The sequence below is a fragment of the Mya arenaria genome, chromosome 11 (genome assembly GCF_026914265.1).
Source record: "Mya arenaria isolate MELC-2E11 chromosome 11, ASM2691426v1".
Taxonomy (NCBI): domain Eukaryota; kingdom Metazoa; phylum Mollusca; class Bivalvia; order Myida; family Myidae; genus Mya; species Mya arenaria.
In genome coordinates, this window is record NC_069132.1 from 9,933,099 (window position 1) to 9,944,855 (window position 11,757).

General features: G+C 40.0%; 1 protein-coding gene across 3 annotated transcripts; it reads right to left on the bottom strand.

Annotated features, from left to right (window-relative positions):
* Positions 1 to 925: 925 nt before the first annotated feature.
* Positions 926 to 9,675, bottom strand: LOC128207618 (kynurenine 3-monooxygenase-like). Of its 3 annotated transcripts, none has more exons than XM_052910657.1 (12): positions 9,604 to 9,675; positions 6,990 to 7,247; positions 6,820 to 6,868; positions 5,784 to 5,871; positions 5,275 to 5,443; positions 2,768 to 2,961; positions 2,559 to 2,616; positions 2,306 to 2,395; positions 2,132 to 2,189; positions 1,863 to 1,945; positions 1,517 to 1,618; positions 926 to 1,350 (listed from the first exon to the last, which is right to left on the bottom strand). In XM_052910657.1, exons 1-12 carry the CDS (start codon positions 9,604 to 9,606, stop codon positions 1,147 to 1,149), a joined length of 1,356 nt encoding a protein of 451 aa, XP_052766617.1. In that variant the 5' UTR covers positions 9,607 to 9,675; the 3' UTR covers positions 926 to 1,146. The 3 variants fall into 3 exon arrangements, with proteins under 3 accessions (XP_052766617.1, XP_052766616.1, XP_052766618.1); XM_052910656.1 differs by lacking the exon at positions 9,604 to 9,675 and adding an exon at positions 9,313 to 9,491; XM_052910658.1 differs by lacking the exon at positions 9,604 to 9,675 and adding an exon at positions 8,592 to 8,645.
* Between the last annotated feature and the right edge of the window lie 2,082 nt (positions 9,676 to 11,757).

Consider the following 11,757-nt stretch of genomic DNA (forward strand, 5'->3'; position numbering starts at 1 on the left):
TAGAAATAGAAATACGTATAGTGTGCGAAAAGTCCTGTTCTCACAAAACTTTCTTGTCAATGAACTGAGTGCGAGTCTTGCCCATCTTTAAAAAAAATACCATTCTTACACGTAAATGTTTTTTAAAGATACAATGCAATATCAAATTTACAACTGTAGTTAAGACTAGAGAAATGAAACCATATCCAATAGTTAGAGCTGTGGGACCACTCTAGATGTCATTCATCGCAGGTTTCGTGGAACTTTGGGTACAAAATTACTCCTTTGGCGATTATCCCGTCAACCGATGGGAGTAAAACTCCCCCTTTGGATTTCGAAATTCTGTTTTAGTCACACTAGGGGATGTGACGGGATCAAGCCACAATGCAGCCATTATAGGGCGCGGGCAGACCTTCAGAAACTCAACAACAACATGAGAAGTGACATCTATAAATGGTGTTTATGGCAGATAGTAAGCCATGTTGACCAGCATTTGACAAAAAAAAACGCGAATCGGAAGTGTCGCCCGTCGGGAGCGCCCATTTTTGTTCAAGTAAATGTCATACAATTGACCCGATAATCGATATGGAATATCTGGCATACCAACGACTCTACACAAAGAAGTTCAAAAGTTGATGTTTTTTCACTGGAAACCAAAGCGAACCAATTTAATAATAAAGTTCATCATGACCTTGACCTTTGACTATAATCACTTCTTATCTAGATTTGTAAGTTATAAATAAATCCGTCTGGCATAAACCATAACTGCAAAACTGTGGAACCTTGGCTGTGTACACATATATAAAGATCCGTTGATAGACTTACTCATTGAGTAAGCTCAACTATTTGTCCGTCAACTGCTTTGGAAGTTAGAGACACCAGACTTCCCCAAAGTGCCCCTTTAGACACTATTTAAATACAAAAAAATATGCTTTTTATTGGGGGTTTTATTTACGCATATGGCACTATCTACAAGCATAATATTTCTTTCATAAACAAACATGTTTTGGAATGAAACAATGCAGAAACAAAAGAAATTGAGCAAACAATGCATCCGTTCATTCCCTGAATAGTTTGTAAACAACAAGTTAAAAGCAAATAAACTTTGGCGTCTTGCAGTTGATTTCGTTTGTTTTCAGCTAACAAGTAACATGAGTGGCGTAAAAATTAAATCCATGTTGGTCGCAGGCGTTCCACCAATTGCTGAATCGTCTCTGACACAGGGGCGTCCAAAAGTCTGGTCCTGGTAGCCACGCAGTAGCCGAGGGCGGCCATGGCGGGGACGCTCATGTACAACGCCCGCCGGATGAGGCGGTCCTGCCACTCCTTGTTAGCAATGCACTGGTGATACCGGGTGCGGGAAAATGACACCTGGAAGTATTTGCATAAATGTTGCAAATTGAAAACAAAAACCATATAACTACACCCAAAAGAACTAATGCATTTCAAACAAAGTGATCAGCAAACAATCTCTGGCGTGAGACGGTCGTGATGTGCCGGCAAAAACATTTTTATCTTATTTTATAACTTTACTAACTGAAGTGTAGAGTGGCATCCACATGTTCGGGAAGAGCCAGTATAGGAAGTTGTCCAGCTTCTTCCTGAGCAGAAAAAGGCGAGAGTTGACGGACTGTCGCATCTGGAACACAACAGTGAAATGTTTTTGTACACCTTTCACAGTAGGAAGGTTTCATGTGTAGTGTAGACGTGTTAATGTTAAATAAATCGGAGTAACATATGTGCACATCTTGCGTTGGTTTCATCTTTTTTTCAAATAATGGTGGCTTATTTTACATGTAGGGGCGACTATAAATTACCTTTTACAACACATGAATGTTCAACCTAACAACATGAGTCCTTGATTAAATAAAGATACCTCATACCTCTATGTAGTTATAGAATGCGAGGTCGCACATCGCCTTTGCGTCCACCGACCGGACCTCTGTAAACTCCTTTAACGTCGCCGCTGAAACAAAGTCCGGGAAATATAAGAATGTAAATGACCACAAAATTCCCTATGTAAATGAATGTATTATGAAACTAACTGAACGGGGTGCTGCCTTCAGTGACACAGTGACACCGCTTATCGCAGAATATATCATTTTGAAATCAGATTTAATAATTAATAACGTCGGTAAGTTAACAATCTCACCAATGTCATTATTGTGTTTGCTCAGAATGTCATCAAAGACCACGCAATCTTCAAAACCCTGAAAATAAAACAGTTGCCATTAATAATAACAACTCCAAGCAAAGGTTTCAATATACGTAACATGTGAAACGTCAGTGTGATATAATGTGTACTATGAATGCATGTGGGTCTTACGCAGTTCATGCCCTGACCGTAGAAAGGCACCATGGCGTGGGCGGCGTCCCCCATGATCACCGCCCTGTCCTTCACGTGGTATGGAGAACACTAAAAAAGGAAAGGATATACATGAATATGTGTATGCGCTTGTCAAGCGAATGTTTACGCGATATACGTCTGAAATGTCCTTATAGGGGATTTGTAGTTTAATGTACACTATATTTTTATTTTTCTAGAAATAATGTAACGACGGTGTGAAATATGTCTATACCTTTACTGAAATCAGGGGTAGAGCTTTGCTGGTGGACACCGTCTCCGTAACGTACTTCCTAAGGTAAAAACAAACATACTTTACATATAAATGTAATTAAAACGAAACGGCATTTGTAATCAAGAAGCAACAAAATACTCATAACATAGAAATCCATGGCAATTTTATTTGCTTATTGTCATTTACTCAACAATTCTATGAAGACGTACTCTCCAAGAAGCGGTAGGGAATCCGGAAATTTATCCCGGAAGAAGGCGAGGACGGCTTCGGGTGTGTCAAGCGTCTTGAAGATATCGAAGGGCATGAAGAGAGTGCACGTGTACGTCTTGTCCTGGTTGGGGAGGGCGATCATCATAAACTCGTCCCTCGCCCATATGTGCAAGTAGTTCACCTCCATCGCAAACTAAAACATTTTGTATACGTAGTTGAAACAAGAGCTGTCACAGTATGTGACGAATGCCCCCGAATGTGACATTGACCTACGAACAAGGTCAGTACATGAAAAGTTTATCTTGCCTTTACGTGTCAAATACATATGGCAAGTTATTTTAAATTGCCTCTGAACATAAAAAATACCACCCATACTTGACAACCTACACTGTTATGTCCTTATATTCAGAATACCCTTGTGAATAAACACTTAGTGTATCTTTCACCTTAGAGGTAGGGACATGGGTCTTGCACACGACACCTTGTCTTCGTATGTGGAACACATGTAGCAAGTGATTTTAAAATCTGTCCATACAAGGGAAAGTAACAGCCCTGACACGACAACCTATACTCTATGTCCTTATATGCAGCACTCCATTGTGAATAAACACTAAGTGTGACCTTGACCTTTGAGGTAGGGACACGGGTCTTGCACGCGACACGTCGTCTTGGTATGTGGAACACATGTGTCAAGTTTTTTTAAAATCTGTCCATACAAGGGAAAGTTACAGCCCGGACACGACAACCTATACTCTATGTCCTTATATGCAGCACTCCATTATGAATAAACACTATGTGTGACCTTGACCTTTGAGGCAGGGACACGGGTCTTGCACACAACACGTCGTCTTGGTATGTGGAACACATGTGGCAAGTTATTTTAAAATCTGTCCATACAAGAGAAAGTTACAGCCCGGACACGACAACCTATACTCTATGTCCTTATAAATAGCACTCCATTGTAAATAAACACTAAGTGTGACCTTGACCTTTGAGGTAGGGACACGGGTCTTGCAGGCGACACGTCGTCTTGGTATGTGGAACACATGTGGCAAGTTATTTTAAAATCTGTCCATACAAGGGAAAGTTACAGCCCGGACACGACAACCTATACTCTATGTCGTTATATGCAGCACTCGATTGTAAATAAACTCTAAGTGTGACCTTGACCTTTGAGGTAGGGACACGGGTTTTGCACGCGACACGTCGTCTTGGTATGTGGAACACATTTGGCAAGTTATTTTAAAATCTGTCCATACAAGGGAAAGTTACAGCCCGGACACGACAACCTATACTCTATGTCCTTATATGCAGCACTCCATTGTAAATAAACACTAAGTGTGACCTTGACCTTTGAGGTAGGGACACGGGTCTTGCACGCGACACGTCGTCTTGGTATGTGGAACACATGTGGCAAGTTATTTTAAAATCTGTCCATACAAGAGAAAGTTACAGCCCGGACACGACAACCTATACTCTATGTCCTTATATGCAGCACTCCATTGTGAATAAACACTAAGTGTGACCTTGACCCTTGAGGTAGTGACACGGGTCTTGCACGCGACACGTCGTCTTGGTATGTGGAACACATGTGGCAAGTGATTTTAAAATCTGTCCATACAAGGGAAAGTTACAGCCCGGACACGACAACCTGTACTCTATGTCCTTATATGCAGCACTCCATTGTGAATAAACACTAAGAGTGACCTTGACCTTTGAGGTAGGGACACGGGTCTTGCACGCGACACGTCGTCTTGGTATGTGGTACACATGTGGCAAGTTATTTTAAAATCTGTCCATACAAGAGAAAGTTACAGCCCGGACACGACAACCTATACTCTATGTCCTTATATGCAGCACTCCATTGTGAATAAACACTAAGTGTGACCTTGACCTTTGAGGTAGGGACACGAGTCTTGCACTCCACACGTCGTCTTGGTATGTGGAACACATGTGGCAAGTTATTTTAAAATCTGTCCATACAAGGGAAAGTTACAGAGACGGACGGACGGACGGACGGACGGTGCGATTTTAATATGCCCACCTTCGGGGGCATAAAAAGAGAACCTGTATGTATGAATCGCAACTTGTATTTTCGAGTATTGCATGTCGAGGACGCAGCACAAGACAGTCGTAACTCATGAACATATCCCTTGATACAGATGTCAAGTACAGCCTATACGAGTCGTTCCAGGGCTGTGTGGAAAAACTACAATGCTATTACCCGATTGACGTACATCATGACCTGATGCATATGTGGAATTATCCTCGTCACCTGATCCGGATACCATGTACAGCTATATGTAGCCGTGCGGGATGATCACTGGGCCTTTTCCCTATTGACCAGTCATGACTTGCTGGCTATGGCAATTAGTAATTACCTTGCTAACTGACCCGGGTTCCCTGTGCAGCTCCATGCAGCCGCGCGGGATGACCAAGGCCTTTACTCATTGGCCAGCTGGGTGTTCAAAAACCTAGATCAGGAGGTAATGCTATTAGTAATCACCTTGTCTCCTGGCGCAGGTTCCATGCACAACTCCATGTAGCCATGTGGGATGAACACCTGCTCGTAGTCGAACAGCGTTTTCTTCATCATCTGTTGGCGGACTCCGGAAAACGCGCCGTCGCATCCCACAACTAGGTCCGCGTGCGCCGTCACGTGGCTACCGTCCGACCTGTCGGGATGGACATAAGTACACATGCACTTAGTTGTAATTAATGTTAACTTTAGCAGGAAAGCATTTTTCTTGTAGATTTAGTAGAGATATTCAGAAGGAATTACCATAATTTAAGATACACATGCAGTCAAAACTCGCTTTTTCTAAGAAGTTGGGACCTCGTGATATACTTATATATTTGATATAACCGAGATACAAAACATGTCTAACTTACCCCGCACATAACCAGAACATCGAGCTTACAGAGTTCGTTAGCGAGTAACTCGAAATTAAAAAATCCTTGAAAGCAACATAGTAGTACTTGTGTCCAACTGACATCGTCCTTAACATTACCTACTTTGAAAATGTGATCCTTCCAGCGTTAAAGTCACATGCCACGATTTTGTGTTCGAAATGCATCTCTACATTCGGCAACTTCTCAGCTTCTGAAAGATCAAACCCCATTTATCAACACTGTAAAATGGAATTCTAGAAGTCTATATTTCTCCCATGAAACTCCCTTTTAATGGTCATCACACTGTAATTACCTCCCTTGTTGAAGACTGTCGTCTGTAGCATCATAGGAACCTGATCTTGTGGCAATATTTAGAATGCTAATTAATTATTTCTCGCTTCTTATGTAACCATATTTTTTTTTTCACGCAGCTTCCAAGAAATAATGCTTCACTCCTCAGAACTATTTATTTGACTATTAACATAATCTGAATCACTGCACGCATATCCATGACAACCCCGAATTATCGCGTATCCATATCAGTACGCATTTATTTTCACAACGTACAAAAGAGTTACAGCAAAAATAAGATTTTTACTTGATTTTGTTTGACTGAGGTGGGAGAAAAGGCATCTAACACCCTGCGTTCAGGTCGGGATGAACCTATCTTACTCTCTCGGCCATGGAAGATACTTATAATCTCCGTCATTTTTTTCTCTACCTTTTTGTATGCTTGTGTGTGGGGGGATTTCGTGTTCTATAATAGTGTTCGTGTCCTAAAGTTGACCTTTTCAACGTTTCTCACGTTGCCGACATTTGAACTTTAACACTCAAACTTTTGAGTTTCAAATTATACAAATATAAGAAGTTATACAGGACTTGGCGTTAGTAGGGGTGTGAGAGAGGGCGCGGCTTAGGACCATATTACTTTCTCCCCAAACCAAAAAAGAGAGTTTTAAATGTAATTACGGTGGTTGGAAGCTCCTTCCCCAAGGAAATATTGACCATTTATAGTCTGAAACGGCCGTCTTCCGGTGTATTTTTTTCATAATGTTCTCCGAAATTGACACAATCAAGATCACTTGGACTATTTTAGGCATGGCACTCCCTTCCCCTCCCCCCCCCCCCGATCTACTAGTGGTTCTACACATGTACGTACGTGTCAAGAGGAGCTCATTTAAATGTCGCCGGTCAACCGACATAATGAACTGAAATAAAAAGAAGAAAGAAAAGATAGTCGATTCACAGTATGGGCAAAACTCTGTTAACAAGAAATACATAACATTTTCGATCGTGCAGCTACAAATTTCCCTTTCTGATAGACGGTACCTGGTCTGCTTTGCCGTAAGGAATGGGCCGGCGCGTTCCGTCCAGATCGTGTATCATACGGGCGTACATGGGTATCCCCGTGGATATCACGATGTCCTCCAGTCCGACCCTTCGAAGCGCCTCTCGCCCGCGCGTGGACAGCGCCAGATTGATGCTTCGGCCGCGCACCACCTCCATATCCCGGATGTCCTGTCGCATTTCGTACACGTCCACCCGAAAACCGCGTTTTGCCATGAAACATGCCTGCAACGCCCCGACCTGGCGATAAACAATAGAATCATTCACAATTCTGTATATTATTGCACAGTATTTCACGGATTAAACACCAAAAGTAATTAAGTAAAATATAGCTTTTGGTGCTCACTCGGTGAAATATTATATTATCTTGCACTGAAACAAACAAATACCCTTTATTTCATACATCGACCGTTACGTAAATACGTGTTGTTAAAGTAAAAACGGGGACCAGAACCTAATTCATAATATAACGTTTATAAAATAAAACATATTGGTGAGCCTACGACGAGTTCGGCCATCCCTCGACTAGAGCAGCCACGGGACATATGACTACCCTTGCACACCTTTGCGCAGGATAGCATGTATAAGTCAGACATAGTATATCACTTTATTATTATTAATTAAGTGCATGACATACAAATATATAAGGCATAATCACACTTCATGATCATAAATGTACCAAGTTCCCGAATAATTCCTCTTGAACTGGGGAAATAGTTCGCTCCACAAACTTTACATATTTTGTTTATCATGTAAAAATATTGTATAGTACGTATACCATTTTTGGTATCAAATGACCATTGTAAAAGGATATACTTAGAGGTTAATACACAACCTAAATCAATTTTATACTAGTCCTAATTTTATACGTGCATTTGAAAATGAAACAATCAAGAAATTGTCCATGTACTTGTTTGATGCTGATTGAGACAGAAACCTATGTTAGTAGCAAGTATTTAAGAATATCGTGCCACTACTAAAATATCTTTTTCTGTTTGTCTGATACATCCCATGTAAGCTTTATGTGTCAACAGTCACGTTGTTTATAATCGTATGTATGCATATGTGTATATCGGCTGGAGGCCTTCATACAATAACTGTTTGAATTGAATTGAATTCAAATGAATACGTCTGTTGACTATGTGTACATATTAAGTTTCAGAACAATCTGTCTAAAACTGTGCCCCAAGTGTGCTCATAGAACGCCCTTACATTTGTTGTGGAACTTAAACGTAATATAATTATTGCTGTGGTTCCCGTTACCAGACCAACCATATTTTTAGGTCCCGACCAAAATTTTTAAAATATACATAAAAATAATATTTCCTTAATATAAACCATGAGGCCAATTATTTGTACAAGGTGATACAGTTAACCTGAATTGTGTTTCTTTCTTGGCAACAGCAATGCCATAATGTATATGTGTGTAAACAATGTAACGATAAACATACTTTTTAACCAATAAAACAATTTTCTAAAATAAGACATATGTTCACCTACTCACCTCAAGTCAAGTCAATATTTGTTTATTGTCGGATTCGATGTAACATTTAAAACAAAAGTTATGTATAGCTTTTTACCGACCTAGCATGTTTTTCAGCATGTACTAGGACCCACAACATTATTCTTGTTTGGCCTAATACAGTTACTTCAATACATGTATACCCTTGCGTAGGCACGAGCACTGAGTATCGAGATGTATGTATTGTCCAACGTCAAGGTACTAAGTCACAGGCCGGGTCGAACTCGTATGGATGAAGGGAAAACGTAACACAAGCTTTGAATGCGAGTATCGAAATAATTCTAACAGTTACATGTTATTAAATATAACGGCACGACGGTTTGCAAACTAGGTACCCCTGACGTAGAATCCGCCTGCCATATGCTGAATCTTAATATTTCGACTTTCGATTTTAAGTCATAACAAATGTATGAATTGCACGAAGTGATGTGTGAGCGGTTGAGTTATCATGCGTTTAAGGATCAATTGTTACATAAAAATATCAATCCCGATGTAGGAAACTAATGTACACATGCGTTTGCTATCTAATTTAGATTAACCTAATTTGTGTTCTGCCATTTGCTTGTATGTATGTTAAGCTCTTCATATTCTGTATGAGGCAATAAAATAATCAAACAATAACAACATACATCGAAGAAATCTTAACAATTGTCAAATTTATATAACACAAGGAGTCAGCTGTTCCGAGTGTTAAATATTGCAGAAAATGCTCAATGTTACGAAACATATCAATGTTAACTTTTTATTATACAAGGTTAGCAGACGATAAAGAAAAGAAAATACCAGTCCACCGCCAACTATAATCACACTCTTCATATTTCCAAACTGCTGATGCTTAAAAATTCTCTATTCACTGTCAAGTGTATCACATCGTAACAGAAATGGCGTCTAAAGGTCAACGTTTTAAAGGGTCGCACATGTACATCTGTCAGTATTCCGTTCAACTCAACACGATATTGACCATTGACTGCATTGTTTCGCTGATGAAGACTGAGATAAGTTAAAAATGGATTCTACAGTCAAACAATATACATGTGCAGATTTAAAATGTTTTTCATGCCAAGAAATCTTTACCATTTTTTTTCGATTAATAAGGAAACCTCTGAATGCAGAAGCTATGCCTGCATATATATACCTGGCACCATGCAGAATGTTCCAGTCAATGGCTGTGTGCTATAATTCTAAGGATCAATCTTTCTAAATAGTACATGGTTCATAGGTTTAAACGCTTTATTCCAATTTGTTTATTTCAATACTTGTCGAACATAAAACAAATATTTCTATCGTTTTATTATCGACTATATATAGGGATATGTACGTCTTATTATTGACTATAGTACTAGTGTAACTTTGGTATAAATCCTATCAGACCGTGGCTTCAGGGTTTTGCATGGTGTCTTGCAAGATATTTAAAACCTTTTGTTTTGATCGCAATAATGTACAAGACACAATCTATGGTTGATTCGTTATCTTGATAATAACCTAAATTGTAAAAGAAACGATGTCTTGTTCATTTGACTGTAATGAGCATGACATATCATTTAGAAACTTATTCCTCGGTCACTTAAAATCCTACGACTTCACCAACTTTTAAAATCCATAGGGTTTCCGTACAATCGTAGCTTCTGGTCACATGCCTACGGGCCTCATACACTCTTTTGGCGGATACAGTCGTAGACATTGCAGACAATATTTGCGTACCCCGTACGTCCGATGCACAACTGCTCGTATGGCGCTCGTGCGGTGCCCTTGCAACTCCATCGCATTAGTATTGCGAGCACTGGCAAGCTCTTACAGGGACCTTTGTGTTCTTTGTGTTCGAGCGATGCCCGAACAATCTCTTCCGGGGCCTTGCAAACTGCTACCGACAGCGAAATCAGGGGGTGGTCCATGATTTGACGCAAGAAGGGATGCAACGTAGAGGCGTAAGCCTTTGACTTGAGCCCCCTCCCCGGAATCGAAATGTATTTGGTTTAAAATGCTGGCAGGGGGTTTGGGGTATATCCCCCTAGAACATTTTAGCAATTTCTAATCGGAAATGGTGCCGTTTTAGCGTCTTTTATTACCATGTGTCTCCTATTTTGATATTGAAAGTAAACTTGGACTATTTTAGCCCCCCCCCCCACACACACACACATCGGAGTCGCTAGTAAAAAATCACCGAGCTCGTTAAAAATTTCACTGAGTCCCGAGTACTGTGCGAGTTCGAAAAACCGTAATTACACGGAAGCGTAAACGATATCGAATTTAGCAAAAGTTCGTCTGAAAACCTACTTGTACGGAGCTCGCAGAGTGGATGTGACCAGGACAAACGTTGGCTCAGTGTCAAGATCAAAGCATGGGCATTTCATGTTCTATCCGTCAGTACCAACCTTTAAGGATATCCATATCAGTTTTACCAAATGTTCTTATCATCAATGAGACAAGCAGCACCTGTGTTGGAGTCTCCCGCGGTCAAGATCAAGGCCAGGTCAAGTGGAGCTTAGCTAAACATTGCATGCTGTCTCTGCTTCATCTCCTACACCTATTCAACATATGATTGAAGGATATTGATCACAGGCGTCCGCCATACAGTATAGCTTCTAACCTTGGGCGCTAAAATATGGCCATTCAGTCTTTTGATATTGTTTAAAAATTCAATATATGACGTGACAGGTTCAATGTTCCAAAATGTTTCACGCTATGCCGTCAACAATAACTTTTTGCTTTTTAGTGATTGCTTCAATTTGAAAAACAACAACAACAGGAACCCCAAAAAAAGTCTATAAACATGCGACACCATGCGGAAATTCCAATAAGAGAAACCAAGGGCACAGACAAGGGAAGCAACTTGAATAAATTTAGTATTTATTTGCAGCAGTATCACGATTTTTCGAGTAACTTCTTGTTACATCATGTATATATGTGTATGTGTTTAAAACTATGGTGTTGATTTTGTGAAATTAACCACGGACCTATATAACATTCGTTCATGTCCCTAACCGGGTTAAAACAAAGGCCAGTTGAATCAAAGGGAAGTAACTAATGCAATGCTGTAAATGTGTATATCGATATCAATAGATATACCATGAAAAAGAATAACAATGTCTTTTAATTCCATTTAAAATTCGGCTTAATTATCTAAAATCACAATGATAGTTTTTCAATACAATAATGTATTCATTTTCGATGATTAACAGTCGTTATTTACATGTCGCCATGCTACCAGTGACGTCACGAGCACCTGTG